The sequence below is a fragment of the Nematolebias whitei genome, chromosome 11 (genome assembly GCF_014905685.2).
Source record: "Nematolebias whitei isolate Nwh7 chromosome 11, NemWhi1, whole genome shotgun sequence".
Taxonomy (NCBI): Eukaryota; Metazoa; Chordata; class Actinopteri; order Cyprinodontiformes; family Rivulidae; genus Nematolebias; species Nematolebias whitei.
This window is the reverse complement of record NC_056508.1, coordinates 22,266,186-22,289,067: the sequence shown is the minus strand read 5'-3', so window position 1 is coordinate 22,289,067 and position 22,882 is coordinate 22,266,186. Positions and strand designations below refer to the sequence as shown.

Genomic DNA, 22,882 nt, shown 5'->3' with positions numbered 1-22,882 from the left:
TGTCTTCCGATCTTATATATACATACATATATATAAGTACCCCCTCGAACCACCTATTCCCACCTAGCTGACACAGAAATAAGCAGTCAGGAACAGTTAAACAGGATTTGACTCATAAGACAGGACTGAGAGGAAAACATTGCAAAGTGCAACACTTTCCTGTCAATATCCATTAGGCAGGAAATCTTGCTCCACCAGCACAATTGTCAACTATAATGCTGTTCTAATCACCAACAATAACGGCTGCATTATTATAAAAAGCTATACCTAGTTCTTTTTTTTTACTTGCCATTGAAGACAAAAGGGTGATACTGTTTTTTTAACCAGGTAAGTGTGTGTGTGTGTGTGTTTGTTTGGTAGGAAAATACTTAATGAAATGAAGAAATAATGAAACTTTCAGAGATTAAAAATGATGTGTACAACTGATAAACTCTTTGGATAAACTCATTTCAAAGATGGCTATCACAAATAAATTGATCTAAAATGTGGTTTGGTAGTAGCTGAGAGTCATTCACAGCACACACTGAGTGCTCATAAATCTAACAAAATCTCATAAATGTCACAAGTCCAACCGTTTGTTTTTTTTACTTTGTCTAAAGCAGCTAGAACTAAACCCCTTATCTTCATTAGATGAACTTAACCTAAATGTCTATTTAATTTAGTTCTTTTTTTTGTTGGTGTTAACCTTTTTTGATCATTCATGTAATTCTTTATATAATCATACCCAGGTTGAACATTTTTAACAGTATTTTCAACTTTTATGTAAATGTATTTCTTAAATAGTTACAAATGCATTAAAATACTTTTTTTAAACAAATGTTGTATGGAAATGATGTTACATGTGGTATATGTTGTCCTGTTGTTTTGCACATTTAATGTATTCAAAGCAGTCTGGTGCAATATTTAGTGTAGTTATGAGTTTTAGTCATAAGGGTAATTTTGTGTCAGTTAATATCAGGTTTTTCTAAGATTTGGCCCAGTTGCATCATGGTCCTGTTTTACGCTTGAACCAGACAGAACATCTATGAGGTATGACAGTGACCCACCATACTCCGCCGTGTAAAGCATGAAACTCAGCTAGGCTGGGATCTCCATGTGAACCTTAGAAAACTTGCGAAATAGCCCACAGCTGTACTTTTTTATTTTATTTTTATAGATGACGACAGCTTTTCTTAATTTTAGTGTGTTTACCACAAATAGGCTGTAAGAAGACGTTTGCACAAGTCCTTTAGGTATGTGAGGAACAGAAGAACAAAGAAAGGTGCAAATTATTGCATTATATTATTTCCACTGTTGAACAATAAATGACTGTGAAGTTAAATCATCAGTAATTGTGTCCTGTAAGGCAACAACCTTCCCATGCTACATAATCAAACGTTATAAGAGATGGCCTTTATGTGACTGTAAAAAACATACACTGTTTTAAAATGAGGTGTTTTGCATCACATTTTAATGGCCACAATCACCGTCACCCACTTTAGGCAGTTAAATTCCTCTTGATGCAGACATAAGCTAAGCAATAAGCTGCACTTTGGTAAATGTTTTCTTTAAATCAAACAGACGTTGTACAGATTGGGCCAAATTTGAGATAGGACAAGCAAATCTTTGTCATTTATCATTAACGTTTGTAGCTTGAGAGTCGTGGAGTCATATGATTAACTGCATGAACAATCAACAATCTGGTTGTTGGACAGTCAGTTGGATTTCTGGCACATCGGACTCTTTTGTCAGCTGTCTTGTGATTGAACAGATTGCCAGTCCGATTTCCGGCACGGCTGCTGTGTGTAACTGCACCGAGCTGATTCTAATAGTGGCTGAAGCAAGGCCTTCATGTAGAACCAAACCAGACTTGATCTGAATTTTCTTTACTTTTACTTTTTTAATGACTACTTTCAGATAACTAAAAACTGACAGATGTTACAAGAAAAAAAAAACCTACCTTAATTTATTACATATTCTTGAAATACTTAAAAAAACAACCTTGTAAATATTTGTGTAGAACAAAATCTCTCACTTCCCAGCTGCACACACTGACAGAACACACTTGCTGAAATCCCTGGTGTTTTAAGAATTAACGTGGTGAAGAAGTTGCTGCATCCAAAAGTTTCTTTTCTTTCTCATACGTGGTAAATTATTCTTGTCACGTACCTGTATTTGCTATAGCTGCCCCTCACCCCCAAATCCCACCTTTTAATTGTTGTAGATAAATGGATACATTACTTTCTAATCACCTGTGAGGGTGGAGCAGGTTGGAGACTGTGTCAAAGCATTCGTGTTGCTTTCTGCTTGATTGCACAACCCTCTGCTCAGCTGATGCATAATTAGCTCAAGGTGTTAAAGCTGCTAACAGAGACTTAAGTGGGACTTCATTTTGCATAATTATTTATATCTTCACATCCCTGCAGGTTACGTGTGTGAACATCCTGCATTTGTATGCATCTTTTGTACTATTACTAATTGGGGAAGCACTTTTTTCTTTTGCTTTATCGTAGTGAGGGGGTTTCTCTTCACCTTTCCAATTTTTATTAGTTTTTCTCTTTGTAGGGTATTATGTTTTCAAATCAGATTTTGTAAGTGCATAAAATAAAGTATTTCTCTAAACTAATTCATAATTTTAAGTGTTTCATTTTTGTGAAGAGAGACTATTAACATCATATCCCCAAAGCAAATCAAGAAAACATCCCACACACTTTAGAAAATAAATTATTTGGATGCCAATCAATCAACCACATTTTTATATTTTCCAATCTCAACTTAATATACATATTTTTTTTTATTGTTTAGTACTTCTGAAGATAAGCAAAAGTGCTCCACATTAAAACGTCACACTGTGCACATACCTTCTCTTACAACGAAAAGTAGACAGTTGCGGTTCTGATTAAAATGGCACTTCCAGGAAAATGAGAATATCAAGAACATGTACTGCCTTGAATTATTCTGCACAAACTTATTTAGTTTCAGTTTAAAAGTCAAACGTGAAAAGTATCAGTTCAAACAGCAGAACAGCTCAGTGGCTTCGTATCTGCAACAAGCTGCAAGAGATGAAGTCCCATTTCACTGACATTGACACAAATAGCAGATCCCAGCATAGCACATGTTTCAAACACTCAACTAGTCAATGGTTCATTCAATAGAGAACTTCATTACTAACAACTGCAATCCTAATTGTTTTTCTTATTTTAAAAACTGTCTGTGTTTTTGTGGCAGGGCAGGTCAGAGCTATTCTCTCTCAGATAGATGGTTGCAGGATCGTCTCCTGGCCGGGAGCTTTTCTGGGTGGAGTTTGCATGTTCTCTCCGTGCATGCATGGGTTTTCTCCGGGTACTCCGGTTTCCTCCCACAGATCAAAAACATGCATGTTAGGCTGATTGGTAACTCTAACTTATCCCTAGGTGTGAGTGAAAGAGTGAATGGTTGTTTGTCTCGTTTGTCTCTACGTGTCCCTGTGATGGACTTGCAACCTGTCCAGGGTGTACCCCACCCTTCGCACAGTGAATGCTGGACATGGGCACCGGCGACCCCCATGACCCAAAATGGAAGAAGCAGGTAAAAGATAACGGATGGATGGATGAATAACAATGACATCTTTATTTAGAAAAGTCAACAACGGTAAGAAAGCTGAGAGGATCTATCTGGGTTTTATGGAAAAAGGTGACGTCACATGTCATGTATACACAAATGTATCCACACCTATTTCTGTCTCTAGAAATAACTGGATGTTTGATTTTTCAATAAAATAAAAAAAATAACTCTCTCTGCTGAAAGTTCATTGGTTGTCTCTGTTGTGATGTTTGTGTTCCTGTCTAGTTCATCTCAGTCACCAGGACACTTGATGCAGGCGATCTCTTGTGGGGAAATTTCATGCTAAAGACACAAGACAAGAAATCTCACAAAGCCCATTTTCTACTTATCATTAGCTATGATAAAACATGCTGCTCTGTTGGTGATTGTTAACCTTTCTGCTGATCTCGACCTTTTATCGTTGCTGGTGTGTTTCATTTCATGGCTTGATAATTAGAGACTAGTTTATCCTTAAGAAGCCTCTAGAAGCATGTTACAAACCCAAAAACACATCAAACATAGAACCACAGGTTAGCTATAAACACCAGTGCAAGAATTACACAGCAAAATAATATCATGCCGGAATAAACAAAGTATTGTTAAAAGAAATTTCATACACATTTCATATAATATTTCACGTTTGTTCTAGGAAATATGCTAATTTTTGTGCTTTTCTTGGTGAAAGTAGAAACACGCACCTGTAAAGTTGACGTGGCGGATATACTTGAGCAGCAGTGTGCCATTGATAGTGTCCATCTTGGAGCAAAGGCCAATCTTTCCAGGACAGAGGTCTTTGTGCATGTTATGCAGGGCGTGAGCCATGGCGTAAACAGCATCTATAACAAACTGGACCTTCCCCTCCTGTTCGTAGGACGAATCTTTCCCAATCCGCTCATGATCTGAAAGGAAACGGCAAGAAGACAGAATTTAGGACTCGTCGAGTTTTTCTGGTCAGTTCATTGAAATCTTAAACAACTGTGTCTGAATTATTGTACGTAAGGGACGGGACATTGATGAGTGATTAAATATACAATATCACAGCAAGAAGGTATCTGGATCACATTATGGCCTGGGTCCTTTGTATGAGGAGTTAGCATGATTTTCTCGTGCAAATGCGTTTTCTACAGGTATACCAATTTCCTCACACCGACCAAAAACATTATTGTTATATTTATTGGTAATTCTAACTTGTCTCGAGGTGTGAGTGGGAGTGTGAATGATTGTTTATCTCTTTGTGGTCCTGTACTAGACATGTAACCTGTACAGGGTCACCTCCCACACATAAGGCTCTTTCATAAAACTATTATGCAAAATGGCGGAAAAGATCAGTTCGTCTGTCTCTTCCCTTTAGTTATTCATAAATCACAGATGAAGCCAGACATGTCTTGCACAGACTTGAGCTTTCAGGAACAAAGTAGACAGCATGGAACCAAAAGAGGTGTGGAGCAGAACTCAGCAGCAATATTGTGGAGCTTGCTGCAACAAAAGTGTGATGATCACGCACGGACAAGACATGATGAATTAATTCACTTTAGCTCTTTGTGGTAAATTACATTTTTAAACTGGGGCGGCTGTGACTGAGTGGTTATAGCAGTCATCCTCCAATGCAAGAGTTGGGGGTTCGATTCCACCAGCAGACACATGCCCAAGTGTTCCTGGGAAAGACACTGGACCCCTCATTGCCTCTGATGTGTGTTCCATCAGTGTATAAATGTGATCTAAAGCTCTCATTAGTCTTTGTAGAGATCTAGTAGAGTGCTGTATGAATGGGTAAATGAGGACACTGATTGCGTTGTAAAGAGCTTTGAGTATCTCGATAATATAAAATGGCGCTATATAGGTACAGCCCATTAACTATTTAAACTCACAACAAAGTGTCTGTGCATCTTCATCAATATTCCATCCATAATAAATCTGTTTGGAGTTATTTAATTGTACACTATTGTCACCAGTTCCATCATATTGATGGTCATCATATTACTGAGCCGCAAACATTTTCATGTCAGCCGGTTCAACTCTATTACTACCTCACTCGGCGGCACCAGAAGTGTGCTGTGTTTAACTGCCTTTGCCGCCTCTGTCAATTCAGAAGACACGGAGGCAGCCAGAACATGTTTCAGTCCCGAACTGAGACGTTTTGTGAAGAGCCTATAGCGGCTGCTGGAGCGAGACATCAGCTCCCTGCAACCTGACAAGGAAAAGTTTTTAAAGAAAGATGGATAGATGGATGGATATTTAATATGAATATGTTATTTATGCTAAACACACATACCTCCTCACACTCAATGCATAATATTAGAAAATATAAAATCTAAACAATAGCTGCTGGGTGTGTAAAATCAAGTAAATGATAACCTTTCAAGATGCTCAATTGTACAACATATTTTCCCTGTATTCAATTTGTGTGCAGATTGGCACTGAATTAGATGTTGTTCAGTAATTGTATGCCATTTCTTAAAGACGCCAATCAAAAATATCCTTGTGCAAACTCAAAACGGTCTCTCACTGCAGCCTCCCTCCTATTGAGCTGTCCATCACGTCATCCTACTCAAACCTATTCAGGAAAATCTTTTCTCATCTTGTCTGCTAATTGTCTTTGTGCAGCTAATGGCCTTCCCAGAGTTGTGTTGGAAATGGGGTTCAGTAAGGCAGCAAACTTCATATTCAGACACTTCAGTTCTGTTTACATGATCTCAGTGTTTATCCTCACAAAGTCATGAGCCACATCACGTCTATGAATCATGAGCAGAGCTTGACAGAGCAGCACGGTACGAGAGGAAAACCATCCAGATAGACGTAAATGTTATTTTTAATTAGTTATGACAGGTGTATATGAATCATAGTTGGCATTGTTCTAATGCTAAAGAAATTTGCTAAACAAGTTTTCAATTAATGACCTAATGCTCTTATTAACCAATACCATGTCATATCAGTAAAGATATTTGCTTAAACATTGTTTATTTAAAGCCTTTTTAAACATTGCTGTTTTTTCTTGTAGCCTAACATAATTTAAGTTTCTTTATAAAAACATGAGGATTACCATCAGATTGTTACCTACGCAAACTGAGACATGGGTACCATATTACATTTAGGTGCAATAATATGAGAAAGACACATTCTGAGTGATATTTGAAAATAAATGCATCAAACAAGTGTTTGATGACAGGAAACAGCTCAAATACTTTTCTGGTGCATGATCAGTTTGTGATAAGAGTGTTAGCAGCAAAATAAATAATTTAATTAAAAACATCAGTTTTCAATCATTCAACCTTTATTTATACAGGTTAATCCCATTGAGCCTCGGGGACTCATTTACAAGAGAGACCTGATTTCTTAACAAAGAGTGATGACAACAGTGAGTAACAATGAGAACAATAGACAATCATAAAAGAGACACACATAATTTAAATTTATTTTTCTTTTTTTACAAATCAAAACAAAATAGTGACCAAAAGGACAGTCAAAAAGAAAATAGCAAAAAAAAAAAAAAAAATCAACAAAAAAAAAAAAAACAGCTAGATTATAAGGTGGTGTAGAAAACTAAAAACAGAAACAGTTTGGTTTTTGCCAGGAACTTAACAGGCTGCTTGTAGGAGTGTTCATGTAAATAATGTCACCGTAATCGATGGAGGGAAGGAAAGTCGCAATTACAAGGTGTTTCCTAGCGTTCAGGGTTAGACAGGATCTGTTTCTGAAAAAGAAACCCAGTTTAATTTTCAATTTCCTTACTAGGTTTTCCACGTGGAGCTTAAAAGAGAGATGGGGGTCGACCAAGATACACAAATATTTATAGGAATCAACAGGGACACCATTTGAGGATAAAATCAGAGGAAGAACTGCTGGGACTGACTTCCTGTTAAAAAAAAAAGCCTCTTTTTGGTTTCACTGGCATTTAGGACAAGTTTGAGATGGAGCAAATCTGACTGGGTGATGTCAAAGGCGGATTGCAAAAGCTGGAGAGCCTTAGCAACAAAATCCAAACATTATTAACTACAAATATTCACATTGATAAATACATGAAAATCAACCCAACCTGTTAATTTTTCACATACTGTAAATTGATGTTGCTGGGTCACATTGATTTTGCTGAAGGAACAACCCCCCCCCCCCACCGAACTAAGGAGGATCTGCGGTGGAAGTGGTCTCCCGTTACAAATATGGGTGTGCATTTGAATGACAACCTCGCCTGTAGCAACAACACTACATGCCTGATCAAGAAAGCACATCAGACACTCTACTTCCTCAGGCAGCTGGGGCAAAGCCTCCCCACTGTAGGGGAACACCACCTCAGAAAAAGAACACCACCTCAGAAACAATTCATCTCAGCTCAAACAGAAAAAGAGTTCACCTCATCTCAAACAAACATCATTCATATGTTGTTGTGTTTGAAACTGTTTAAAATAAGATGCCTCTTATTTCCTTTGGAGCAAAAAGACTTTGTTTTACGGGTGTTCAACTCAGTTCACAAACTTCTTAGCTGACACTAATGTGAATGTATTAAAAAAAAAAAAACTGTCACTGTGTTAACTTCACTGCCAATATGAACTCATTTCCCATGAATCGAACAGATCGTTTTAATGAGAGTTTTGGTTCAACTGACATCGAAGTGTCAAAACATCCGAACTAGCTACATTGACTTTACCTTTATCGAAAAGGAGTATTACTCCCAGGACTCGTTCCCATGAAGATAACACATTTCAAAGAACCCTTTGTTAATTACATTTTCTTTTCAGGAACAGCAACACCTTTTGATGAACATTGCATGTTAGTGATTCTGTTTTATTTTATACCTGAATGTTTATTCATGAAAATCTGTTTTAAGTAATCTCTCTTTAAGATAATCATTTGTCTTATTTTTCTCTTTTAAAAGAAGAGTGACTTTTAAGGTAGAGAGAAAAAGGACTATACTTATTTAATAGGCCTTTATAAAAACATGACAAAGAGTTAGGACCACCTCTTCCGAGAGGTTGACTTTCAACTCTGAAAAATACAGACAGTTAAGTTTCACTTCTTCACTACTTTTTCACAAGCGCATCTACTTCTCAACTTCTGCTACACACTTCACCGAGGCTCAATCTCAGAAGACTTCACGGGAGTTTGGAGAGAAAACTCCAGAGAGAAACACACTTCTGCTCAAGAGAACTGGAGAGAAGAAACCCTGTTTCTGCACTGGACTCAGAGAGGAGAGAAGCATCCTTTCTGCAGATGTCTCAGGACGAGAGAAAGACACCGAACCTGACCGAACCAGAATCATCACACCGCAGGAATGGAAAATCCCAGCTGACTCCCATATGGACCCTCGTCCCTCTAAGATGACATGTGAACTTTGAGGAAAAATCAGGTTCTCAGTCACCAGAAGATCTGGGCTGGTACCATTTTTAAGCAATTGTTGGACCATTCCTGACCATCTCATTCTGGTATGAGAGACTCTTCAATGCCTTTCTGGTGAACCTACATCACTATGTATAATCTTTGACAAACTACCGCAAACTTTAGACACAATTTTAACTACTTCACAAACAGAACCAGTCCAAAATCTGCCTTTTTAAGTTTCACTGATTTGAATAATCAATTAGACCTTTGATAGAAAGCTATTTGTTATTCATTTGTTTGTTATGCATAATTTTCTTCACATATATCACAGATTATTATTTTTATAATAAAATACATAAAATCAACTGAATTTGTGATTATTTTGGCATATCTGTGTGTATTAACGGATTTGATGCCCTTTAAACACGAGAAAGAACTCACGTTTCAGTTTACATTTAATTTCGGATTAAATAGAGACTGATTTTTCCTCTAAAAGAGAGGTGGTGCCCACACAACGAGGTTATTTGCATAATAAATGCATATTCCATGAGCTTAACTCATAACTGATCATTTACAATATACAAAGTATATATCCAGCCCCATATCCCTCTACACCACCATCACAGACATCTACACCTCCAGATGCAGGAAGAGGGCCACCTGCATCATGAAGGACCCCACTCACCGAACACACACGCTTTTTGCTCTGCTCCCCTCAGGCAGGAGGTTGAGGAGCATTAAGTGCAGAACCACTAGAATGAGGAACAGCTTCTACCCTGAGGCTGTTAGACTCATGAATCCCATCCATTGTCTTCCGCTTATCCAGGGTCGGGTCACGGGGGTAGCAGCTTAAGTAGGGATGCCCAAACTTTCCTCTCCCCAGCCACTTGGGCCAGCTCCTCTGGGGGAATCCCGAGGCATTCCCAGGCCAGCCGAGAAACCTAGTCCCTCCAGCGTGTCCTGGGTCTTCTTCTGGGTCTCCTCCCGGTGGGACATGTCCGGAACACCTCTCCAGGGAAGCATCCAGGAGACATCCTAACCAGATGCCCGAGCCACCTCAACTGGCCCCTCTCGATGTGGAGAAGCAGTGGCTCTACTATGAATCCCTCCTGGATGATCAAGCTTCTCACCCTATCTCTAAGGGAGAGCCCAGACACCCTGCAGAGAAAACTCATTTTGGCTGCTTGTATCCGAGATCTCGTTCTTTCGGTCACAACTCAAAGCTCATGACCATAGATGAGGGTAGGAACGTAGATCGATCGGTAAATTGAGAGCTTCGCCTTTTGACACAGCTCTCTCTTCACCACGACAGACCTGTACAGCGCCCACTTCACTGCAGATACTGCACTTATCCGCCTATCGATCTCACGTTCCATTTTTCCCTCATTCGTGAACAAGACCCCAACATACTTGAACTCCTCCACTTGGGGCAGGACCTCTTCCCTGACCCGGAGAGAGCACTCTACCCTTTTCTGGCTCAAGACTATGGTCTTGGATTTGGAGGAACTGATCTTCATCCCGGCCGTGTCGTACTCGGCTGCGATCCGCTCCAGCGAAAGCTGTAGATCACGATCTGATGAAGCCAATAGGACTACATCATCTGCAAAAAGCAGAGACTCAATCCTAAGGCCACCAAAACGGATCCCCTCAACACCTTGGTTGCGACTAGAAATTCTGTCCATAAAAGTTATGAACAGAATCTGTGACAAAGCGCAACTTTGGCGGAGTCCAACTCTCAACGGGAACAAGCCCGACTTACTGCCAGCAATGCAGACCAGGCTCTGACACCAGTCATACAAGGACCTAACAGCCTGTATCAAAGGGCCCGGTACCCCATACTCCCAGAGTGCTCCCCACAGGGTTCCCCGAGGGCCGCGGTCAAACACCTTCTCCAAGTCCACAAAGCACATGTAGGCTGGTTGGGCAAACTCCCACGCACCTTCCAGGACCATCCTGAGAGTGTAGAGCTGGTCCAGTGTTCCACGACCTGGACGAAAACCACACTGCTCCTCCCGAATCCGAGGTTCAACTATCCGATGGACCCTCCTCTCCAGAACCCCTGAATAGACCTTACCAGGGAGGCTTAAGAGTGTGATCCCTCTGTAGTTGGAACACACTCTACGTATTCTGAATAGGGGACCACCACCCCGGTCTGCCAATCCAGGGGAACTTCCCCCGATGTCCACGCAATATTGCAGAGTCGCTTAAGCCAACACAACACTACAACATCCAGAGCCTTAAGGAACTCCGGGTGAATCTCATCCACCCCTGGGGCCCTGCCATTGAGGAGCTTTTTAACCACCTCGGTGACCTCAGCACCAGAGATTGGAGGGACTGAACCAGAGTCCCCAGGCACCGCTTCCTCAGTGGAAGACATGCCGGTGGGACTGAGGAGGTCTTCAAAGTATTCTGCCCACCGACCCACGACATCCCGAGTTGAGGTCAGCAGTACACCACCCCTACTATAAACAGTGTTGGTGGTGTACTGCTTCCCCCCCCCGAGATGCCAGATGATGGACCAGAATTGCCTCAAAGCCATGCGGAAGTCATTTTCCATGGCCTCGCCGAACTCCTCCCATGCCCGAGTTTTTGCCTCAGTGACCACCCGAGCCGCTTGTCTCTTGAACTGCTGGTAACCATCAGCTGCTTCCAGGGTCCCACAGGCCATAAAGGCCCGATGGAACTCCTTCTTCAGCATGACAGCATCCCTCACCGTTGGTGTCCACCACCGGGTTCAAAGGTTGCTGCTGCGACAGGCACCGACAACCTTGCGGAGCAGCTCCAGTAAGCCGCCTAGACATTAGAGGCACGGAACATGGCCGACTCAAACTCAATGTTCCCCACCTCCCCCGGAACATGTTCAAAGTTCTCCCGGAGGTGGGAGTTAAAGCTCCGTCTCCCTGGAGACTCTGCCAGACATTCCCAGCAAACCCTCACAATACAATTGGGCCTGCCAGGTCTGACCGGCATCCTCATGAATCCCTAACCAGGATAATCATCCATCCATCCATCCATTTTCTTTACCCGTTTGTTCCATTTTGGGTCACGGGGGTCGCTGGTGCCCATGTCCAGCAATCACTGTGCGAGAGGCGGGGTACACCCTGGACGGGTCGCAAGTCCATCACAGGGCCACATAGAGACAAACGAGACAAACAATCATTCACTCTCTCACTCACACCTAGGGACAATTTAGAGTTACCAATCAGCCTAACATGCATGTTTTTGGTCTGTGGGAGGAAACCGGAGCACCCGGAGAAAACCCACGCATGCACGGAGAGAACATGCAAACTCCACCCAGAAAGGCCCCTGGACCGGGGTTTGAACCAGGGACCTTCTCACTGAGAGGCAGCAGCTCTACCAGTTGCGCCACCGTGCTGCTACCAGGATAATCACTGAAAGAAAAAATAAAATAAAAATCAGGGAAATTAAGTTGCTATATTCATACCCATGTGCTCACAACAAACTCATGTTCAGACTTCTGTTTAATATACCTTATTAAATTATATTTTTATTGCTTAGTGTTTATCATAGATCCTATACTGTTTCTTTTTATACTTTATATTTATGCTATTTTGGGGTATACTGTAACTGTGACCTTGAGTGCACAATTTTGTTCAACCTCACATGCCACGTGTGATGCGAATGACAATAAAGTCACCTTCAAACTTGAACATGCTTTATTGCTCTGACAGAAATACAACATGATTTTATGACTATTATAGTTCATGAGAAATGAACAGACATTCACAAACATGTTTTGTTTAGTTAGATTTTAAATTTTACAATGGTTTTTAGCTCTACAACTTTGTACAGTTGTTTCATAACATGTTTCTGCATTTGAACTACAGGCATTTTGTCCTTATTCTAAAAATATCCAATATTGTTTCTAAATTTGTATATCTGTTTAATTGAAATGTGCCTGCATGTTTGTCTATTTTTCTTATGTTAGTCTAATGGCAGCAGCATGGTGGCACAACTGGTAGAGCTGCTGCCTCTCAACAAGAAGGTTGCTGGTTCAAATCCCAGTCCAGGGGCCTTTCTAGGTGGAGTTTGCATGTTCTCTCTGTGCATGCGTGGGTTTTCTCTGGGTTCTCCGGTTTCTTCCCACAGACCAAAAACATGCATGTTAGGCTGATTGGTAACTCTAAATTGTCCCTAGGTGTGACTGAGTGAGTGAATGGTTGTTTGTCTTGTTTGTCTCTATGTGTCCCTGTGATGGACTTGCGACCTGTCCAGGGTGTACCCTGCCCCTCGCACAGTGATTGCTGGACATGGATGCCGGCAACCCCCGTGACCCAAAATGGAAGAAGCAGGTAAAAGATAATGAATGGATGGATGGATAGTATAATGACATTGTAAAGCAAAGCAGGTGTACATTGTGTTTCTCCTGATGCATGGTTGGAGAATTTCAATCTCTCCTGCAACCTTTTTACAAGAAAAGCATATGTAGTTAACGAATGGTTGAAAATCTTTCTGTGTAAAATGTGGAGGAAAATACATGTTAAAAACAGGAAAAACAAAAGAGTATTTTTTAATGGCACAATGCTTGCTGTATTGTATGCCAAAGATTTACACAGGTGTGTTGTGCAACTTGTTAGTGCTCAGAATATGTGCTGAAGATCACTCTCAGCTATTACTACAAATTTGAGCTCATTAGCTGTAACATTTCCAGAGATATAGTCATGTGTGTATATGCAAAAGTGAATAAGTGGAGGCAGCCTCTTGAATCAGGTTGACTTCAAAAGTTAAATTGTAGATGTGCAACTGAAGATAACTTTCTGAGGGTTTCATTAAAATCTCTCCAGTTTGCTGGCAGACAAACAATCACACGCACATCATCTACACACTCTGGGATCCTTTATGCTCACAGCCTTGAAAGATGGTCAATAAAAAAATGAGGAGCATAACAAAGTAAAGTTAAAACAGGGCAAATGAAAATCTGAGGCAGTTATTTGTATTACTTTATCAAAAATGTGTGCTATTGATCTTGTGTCCAATGTGGCTGATATAGTCCTACAATTAACTTTATAATGCACATCCAATGATAATCTTATTAGCTTTAATGTACAATATAAATGTCACAAAGATGATTCAACCTGCAATAAAGAGGTGAATATTAAAAAATCTGCTGCAGGGCAACATTTTTCCTAAAAATAATACACTTGTAAATAAAACTTCCAAGTTTTGTCAAAGTTAGCTCTTATAGCTCTGTCATAATTCCCAGGAGCCAGTTTAATGGACAAGCCTACTTTGATTTGTTGGAATACAATTAGTTGGCTTTTGTCTAAAAAAAAACATTTATACCACTGGTCTTTTCAATGGAGGGACTGGTGGTGCAAAGGTTAGAGAAGGTGGACCTGGGATCGAAAGGTTGCTGGTTCAACTCCACTTATCGACAAAATCAAAATGTGAGTGGGAAAGGTAAAACACCCACACCTGCCTCCACCTTCATTTGCCCCACTCTGGGCCCTTGAGCAAGGCCCTTAACAACTATCATCTACTCCCCTGGGTACCCTAGTTCTCTGCTCCACACAGAGGGCTGTGGTAGCTCCGTGGTCTGTGGTTGCATCAGGAAGGGTAAAAACAATTGCCATGTCTTGGTGTGAGTTAGTTCGCTGTGGCGACCCCTGAAGAAGGGAGCAGCTGAAAGAAAACTGGTCTTTTCAATGTTACCTTTAATTTTTTCACACTAATGTTTTTTTTTTGTTGTTGTTGTTGTTGTTGTTGTTAAGGGTCCAGTGTGGGGGTAAATGAGAATGGAGGCACGTGTGGGTGCTTGCAACAATTTCCTGTGGGAATAATAAAGTGGCAACCTTATCTTGACCTTTGCTACTCAAATTTTGATGTTGTTGGCACGGGGATTTGAACCGGCAACCTTCTGATCACATGCTCACCTTCTCTACTTCTGCACCACCATTCCCCACAGAATTGTTTCCAGTGATGCTAATGTTAAATATTCCAAAAGTTTTAGAAATGCCATATTTTAAGAAATATGTTCAACTTGTTTTCTCCTGTATTTCAGTCATTTTGCACAGAGAATATGTTTTAGGCTAGCTGTTCCAACAATGCATGTAAAACACCAGTATGGTGAACAGTGAGTATTGGTAGCTCATTGGCATTAGCTGATGGAACAATATAAATGTCCATCCATAACATTATATTTTACCCGCTTCTTCATTTTTGGGTCACGAGGGTCACTGGTGCCCATGTCCAGCAATCACTGTGCGAGAGGTGGGGGACACCCTGGACAGGTCACAAGTCCATCACAGGGCCACAGTATAACCACTTCACATTCAAATAAATAAAACATCTTTTACACTTCAATTGAAATCTTTTAAGAAAAAAAAACAATTCTAGAAACAAAATGCACTGTTTTGGACAAACTAACCTTAACTTATTTTAAAAAGTAATATTTGAACATAGAGCAGCAAGGACCCTGTGAAGAAACAATAATCTGCATGTGAAAATACTTATGAGGTGCATTTTTCATTTTACTTTCTCAAGAGCAAAATGTTGTTTATATGGAGAGGTGGGACTTAACAATAGTTCTGACACCCAGTGGTGGACAAAGTACTCATTTCTAGTACTTAAGTAAAAGTATTGATACTCATGGTAAAAATCTTACTCAACTTCAAGTAAAAGTTGCTCAGTCAAAAGTTTACTCAAGTTAAATTACTGAAGTACATTCTTTTGAAAATACTTAAGTATTCAAATGTACATGCGTTTAAAAATATTCAAGTATTTAAAAGTATAAATTATATTTTCTAATATCAGTACATTGCTGTATTGTTTTGAGTGATTTTACAGAACCTTGTAACTCTCTGAAACCACCTGATGATGTATTGACATGCAGAACCACTCTAACACCACATGCCTTAATAAAACTGTAAACTACAAATATCTTCCCTGCATTTTACATGTTTGTGGAAAGTCATGGCTATCCTAACAGATGATGCACATTTAGTCTTTTCCTCAGCTTCAGTATTCATACACTGCATTGTTTGTCTGTAAAAATACATATTATGACAGTAACAACTCAACCTCTTAACTGGCCATACCTAAATATCCCAAAACTCCTGAAAAATTATACCCAAATTAAATCAGCTTCTGTTCTTGAACCCTTTGGTGTACATGCAAAAGCTTGGTCTCTTTATGAAGATGTCAAACTATGTTTTAATTTATCTTTGCAGTCAAAAAATGCATTGACTGTGATTATTATGTAGCTATAAAGTTTGTAACACACACACAAAAAAAGAAAAATGTATCCTCGCCTGAATTTTTCATGTTTATTTCTATATAAATACACAGGAGTGCACAGACTCACAGGAGAGGAAGCAGTAACACTGATAACTGAAAGTACTGCCATACTTAACAAAGAAGCTTAAAAAACAATGAATGTTCTGCTCAGATGAATCGAGCATAATACCTGAATCAACATCTGGACAAAAAGAAAAACATCAACAGTGGATTACAAAGCTGAGCCAAAAGGAACGAGAAGCTTCCTAGAAATGTAGTGAAAGTCATAAGTTCCCAAAAACATAAATGGAAGTAAACTATAGATACTCAGAAACTGTACTTAAGTACACTACTCAAGTAAATATACTTCGTTACTGACCACCACTGCTGACAGCATTCTGTGTAGACACTGAAATGGCTGCGCTTCTACTTCCTCTATGAGGAGTAGAATTTTAATACAAGTCTAAGGTTTATGATCAGCTTCCATCTCGCTCAAAGCCCAAAATATAGTCCTTATTCCTAAATGGATAAAATAAACAAACAAAAAATCTGACTTGTTCAACAGTGACAGTTGCAAGCACATAGTAAAAACAAGCTGTTACTAAGGCTCTGTACACAGCTGGATTGGTTAGCATGTCTGTGCCGACGCTGACAACTGAAAAATGTGTCTGAAATGTCAAGACATGCTGTTTTTGTTCTTAATGTTTTCCCCCTACAGGCATTTTGTCGTATTTTGCAGAGTCAAATATATTCCTATGTTTTTGACAGGTTTTTACCCAGTTCATCCAGTATTCCACTGAATTAGACTATGTTGTTTCAATGGATTGATGTTTACGTAAAGTATATGCTTATATATTATCTATGCTTATATAGTCGTATTCTTTAGGTTGCTTTTAATAACATTTACGCACATTTGCATTTACATGTCATTCAAATGTGCATTTTGCTGTATGAAGATGGTTGGCTTGTTTGAAGCAGTGAGCCATTCTGACAGTAGCTACAGCTGAGATTATTCTGTGTAAATCAATCAATCAACCTTTATTTATACAGGTAAGTCCCATAAATGTATTTACACGATTTACCTGAGCTCATGATGCCATGTCTTGTACAGACTGGCTGCTGTCAACACTTCCTGTGCATACAAATCTACAGCTTGTAGCCTGCAGAATATTGAACAGACACTCGGGAGCTCAGGGACTTGTCAGATACAGTATGCTCGTGTATCAGGACAAACAAAGTCATGGTTTGTTAGCTTATTAGCTTGTTATGCTGTGGATATTACTTAGTTCTGCTACCTACAGACATTCCAGAGATGCATTATTGCATGTCAATTAGTTGCAAACCTGTTGCATGGACTGACAACATGAGAAATGTTTTTATTGCACTTGAATTCTGTACTTTTATGGCAAACACAGTCCTCGTATGAGCTGAAAGTGAGTTTCTTTTTATATATATTTAAATTTTTGGTGTGTAAAGGTTATCTACAGCTTTATCATCAAGTCACTAATCCACTATGTGTTCACATTATCTGTGAGTATTCTAAAATGTTGATGTGGTGAAATTATGCGAAATTATATTAAGGGATGCACTGAATATTTAGAAGATAAAGTGGAACACAGTAGTTAGTCTGACTCTGTATGAAATCTGTCATTGATTATTGGAGTATAAAGCAATAATTATTATTATTATTTTCTGTAATGCCATTAATATGAAAAGGTTCGCAGATTTCAGTTGACAACCATAACAAACACCTTTTCATTCTGTTGTTTCTAAAAACATGTCCACTATCAGTGCAGGAGGAAAATTAAACAGCCGTCCATCCATTATCTTTGACCCGCTTCTTCCATTTTGGGTCACGGGGGTGCCCATGTCCAGCAATCACTGTGTGAGGGGCGGGGGACACCCTGGACGGGTTGCAAGTCCATCACAGGGACACATAGAGACAAACCATTCACTCCCTCACGCACACCTAGAGACAATTTAGAGTTACCAATCAGCCTAACATGCATGTTTTTGGTCTGTGGGAGGAAACCGGAGTACCCAGAGAAAACGCACACATGCACGGAGAGAACTTGCTAGCTCCACCCAGAAAGACCTCTGGACCGGGATTTGAACCGGGGACCTGCTCGCTGAGAGGCAGCAGCTCTACCAGTTGTGCCACTATGGTGCCCATTAAACAGCCGTCAATCAAAAATAAATAAATAAATAAATAAATAAAACTATTTGCTGCAGCTGCAGTCTGACAGTAGGTGAAGATTTTTTTTTTTCCACTAACAGCCTTCAACTCATTAAATAGTATGTTTTATACAGTATGTTCTGCCAAACTACAATGTTTAATATTCTCATTAGATTCAAGAAATGTTGCTTTGATTGTGTTAAGCACTGAAATTCAAGCACCTGACCAGGGAGGTATCTACTTGCATCTGGCAGCCCTGATGACTCATGCTTCCTTCCTTAGATGTATAACTTTACTAATTGTCATGTATAATGTATGGGAATGTTTCTGTTCAGTGCCCTGAGATGACTTCTGTTGTGACTTGGTGCTATAGAAATAAACTGAACTGAAATGAACTGAAGTGAATGTTTGGTTGGTTTGAAAGCAGAAACATTTTTATTCTTATTTTTAATTTATTTAACCATTATGTTAAGTAGGGCAGTGCAGTGGCTCAGCTGGTAGAGCTGCTGCCTCTCAGCAAGCAGGTTATCCTGGTTCAAATCCCAGTCAGGTTCCTTTCTGGGTGGAGTTTGCATGTTCTCTCTGTGCAGGCATGGGTTTGCTCCGGGTACTTGGGTTTCCTCCCACAGGCCAAAAACATGCATGTCCTTTATGTGGCTAATAATCTTTTGTTCTCTTTTTTTTTTTTTTTTATGACAAATTTAATCATTTTGCACAAGTTGACCTGAAAAGAAGAAACAGTTAAAGAAAATAGATGGATGCAAATCTAGTGTTTATTCATTTATTTTTGTTATTTATTTAAATTTTTTTATGTGGAAGTGTTCAAATCTTAACAATTTTTTGGTATGCCACACATTTTGTAATACAGTAACTTTTGTGTTTGGAGGATTTTATTTTGTAAGTAACAATTTGAAACCAATGAGCCTAAACCAAGTGACTGAAAGAGGAGCTTCTTTAAAATTCAAAACAAAATAGATTTTTCAACTCCGAGAGTGTTGTTGAAATCAATGCTGTGGCAAACCATGAGTATAAAAGCTGGGCCTTGAGTTAGGTTGTGAGTTAGGCCTCACTCTGGGCCCCTGAGCAAGGCCCTTAACGCCCACCCTAAACCCTAGACCCTAAACAGGTCTCTCTTGAAAATGAGTTCTCATGGCTCAATGAGACTACCTGTATAAATAAAGGGTAAATAAAATAAATAAAAATATTGTAGCAACTTAATAAATGTTAATGTCAAATATGCTACTGAGTCCTGGTCTAATTACATTAATTTACATTCAGTTTCATGATTTAAAAACTCACTGAATATGAAGCACTTTACCTTTTTTTATGTATCAGGTTCAACATCTGGCTTGTTTTGTCATTTTTTACAGTCACTAAAACAACCTGAACATAAATGCCAACCCAACACTAAACAGAACCACCACAACCTATGCGGACACAGAATCTGAACAAGTTCACCCATTTCTGTCCCAAAACTACTCAACAGGTCCAACTGCTCACCGGCCATGTGTTCAAGTATAACATGTCATTTCAATAATTCAAGCTGAAATTTAACAGCGACCCATATTGTTTCTGTAAAATGTCATCATGTAATGAAACCATAATATAACGGCATTATTGGAAATGATCAATGTTATCATAAATGGGATATTTAGAACAACTATAATTTCAGTGTGGTTTTCTGAATAGAGGTCTTTCCTGAAGGTTCCAAGTCGCTCGACATCAACACTGTGATTGGTTGATTTTCCTGTCAGTTATAAAACAAACTCATCCTGAGGATGCTGACTCAGCTCACCAGCCTGTCCTGACAGTGAACTTCTAACCAGTAAGAAAGCTCCTGTAAACATGTTTCTGCCTGGAGATGGAAATTTTATAGAATCTGATTGGATAACTGTATTTTCATTAACTTAAAAAAGTTCATTGAAAACTGTAAAGTATTTTTTTTTTTTTAAAGATGAATTAGCAAAATATTTATATAATAAAAAATAAAAAAGACATTTATGTAACTAGCAAAACGCATTGTTAACCTTAGTTTATGTTAAAATAATCAGAATTAATATACGCTCAATCATTTGCAACGTGCATTCATAAACTGACTAAAAGTTTCTATCTGCACATGTTTTAATTGTATCTCTTCTGCTGTTTCGACGGACAAGATCAGCCTTTCACTTTGCTCCATCCTTTATTCCTGAAAGAGGGAGGACAGTCTTGGCCTTGACGTGAACATACAAACCAGAGGGGTGGGTCGAAGTGATAGATCGCTGAGTTAAATGGGTTTGGGACCTTAATTTCCAGGAGAAAATTCAAAGCTGTGGGTTTAGTTGTGGAAAAAGAACAATCAAAATAAACAAACTACAAAAACAAGTAACAGATTTTTTTTTTAAATATTAAAGGACTAACATTCATTGAAGACATGCATAAGGTTTGTTTTTTATTTTATCTTAGAGTATTAGACTAAAATCATCTTGTATGTAGAAACGACTGCGTAGAAGCCCATTTGGCCACATCTTGAAAATGATATCATTTGCAGTTGAGATGTCACACTCAAACTATAGTGAATACATTCATTTTAACTCGGGTCTCTCTCGCAAATGAGATCTTTATCTCAATGAGGTTTTAAATGTGGTTAAATGAACAAAATGAAAATGAAATTAATATCCTTTAAATTGACTGAGTTATAGCCATTTCTGTGCTGGCTAATGTTGATTGGCTGTGACGTACTTCTTCAATTTGGTTGGCTCCAAAAGTTAATCGGTTGTAGATGCACAATGAATGATTATTTCCTGAATGTGTCATTAAGATCGATCTAGTGGTTCATGACATATTTTGCTAACAGACAAACAAAATTGACTCCATACAGTTATTTGTAACATTGTTAACAGCTATTGCACAATCTGTAGAAGCTCACAAAATGTGTTGGGGATCAGTCTCAGCTACTCCCACACCTAATAGGAGGGGAGGTGTTTGATGAAGCTGATAAAAATACACTTTACCAAACAGTGAAATGGAGAACTTTTCATCTACGAATATTTGTTTTGATTTTATAAAATCACCCAGCATATGAACAGAATAATGAAAATAAATAAATAAATCTGTAAATGGCTTTGAGCCATGATTTACATGCAGTCTGGACAAGTGATGCTGCGTTCAAGGACCCAGTGAGATCAGGGCGAGCCTGAAGAGCTGAGTAATTTCAGTGAAAGCTTATTTCTATCGAATGAGCCGACTGAATCTGCTATTGATTGTTTTCAGCGCATGTGGGGGCACACTTTTGTGATTGCTTTTTTTGGACACTGTAAATTGAACTAGTCAGTGCACGAGTAATTGGAACAATCATTTCTCCTACAAAATTAGACATTCCCGTTCCCCTATTTACACTCATTATATTTAACTCAAATTAGAGGCACGCCAACATTTTCTCCCTGACAATAAATATTTGTATCCATGCAGACCAAGCAAACATACGTAGAGACACACCTACACAAACATAAAGCATTCCTGGCACACCACACCAGTACTTGGTCACTGAGTGCTCCACACTGGGAAACTGTCTTCTCTTCTATTCTTTCCAGACTCACTTGTACACTTTTTGATGCCAGATCCTTTCTTCACAGCGTGTCGACTGAGCTTGCACTGGAAGTTATTCTCCCAAAACTCTGCAAACCAGATATTCCTTCTGTTGTTCTCCAAGGTCCGGCTGATGAAATATCGATCAAAACCTAAAAGAAATTAAGAAAATAATTGAATGTATCTGTTTTGTACATTTCAGCTGACAGCAGTGTTAGATGTTGTTTTGTTAAAGTAACTTTCATTTTGATGCCATTTATATGCACTTTATTGATAAACAATTCACTTTTTTCTCCTTACACTCAGATAATTTCCTATTGTAAAGCTAGTTAATAGTTCAGATAGTTTAAAATAAGATTTTGTAGAAAGGTCATGAACAATTATTAACTTGCTTGTTGTTTGTAGCCATTTAAATTACATCGTTTTGAAGAAACCATTTAATTTTGACCATATTAATGAACTACTGGCTAGACCTAACAAAGTCAATTACAATGTTTTATTCATATCATGAATATATCATGAATATAGTGTGGGTATGCAGTGTGGACACAAAAAAAAATGTTAAAACAAATGCAACAGGAACAAAAAAAGATCGAGTCAGTGCGGCCATACGACATCACTGAAATCCACTTTAGTCCCACCAGCACTCAGAATAACTGTTAGCTCAACTGTCTCATCAGAGTTAAGCTCTATTTTATTAATGAAAATAAAGTGTTTACAACATACATGCTAATAATTGTTGATAACTTTTAGACAAAACCCAAGTTCAAAAGTTTGAACCATCATCTTAAGTGTATTTTGTGAAGAAAAAAACTTTTACAAGAAAACTCTTTGAGTCCGTATGTGAGGATTTTTACATGATAATCCTTGATTATGAATGTTATGGGAATATATACCGGTAGGTTGTCACAGACACTTATCAGTCAGAGTCAGAGAGAGATTTATTTGTCATACACACCACACGTGGTAAATGAGGTGGGACAAAACTATACATATATATATATATATATATATATATATATATATATA

The 22,882-nt window shown here is 38.9% G+C and overlaps 1 protein-coding gene across 1 annotated transcript in view; it reads right to left on the bottom strand.

Moving 5' to 3' along the window:
* The window catches only part of LOC119416665 (metabotropic glutamate receptor 4-like), a 186,047-nt gene that overhangs the window by 16,139 nt on the left and 147,026 nt on the right, over window positions 1–22,882 (bottom strand). Inside the window, exons 5-6 of the mRNA XM_037683850.1 lie at window positions 21,865–22,005; window positions 4,260–4,460 (exon numbers count right to left, since the gene is read on the bottom strand). Of these exons, the coding sequence (XP_037539778.1) occupies window positions 4,260–4,460; window positions 21,865–22,005 (342 nt within the window). The remainder of the gene's footprint in view (window positions 1–4,259; window positions 4,461–21,864; window positions 22,006–22,882) is intronic.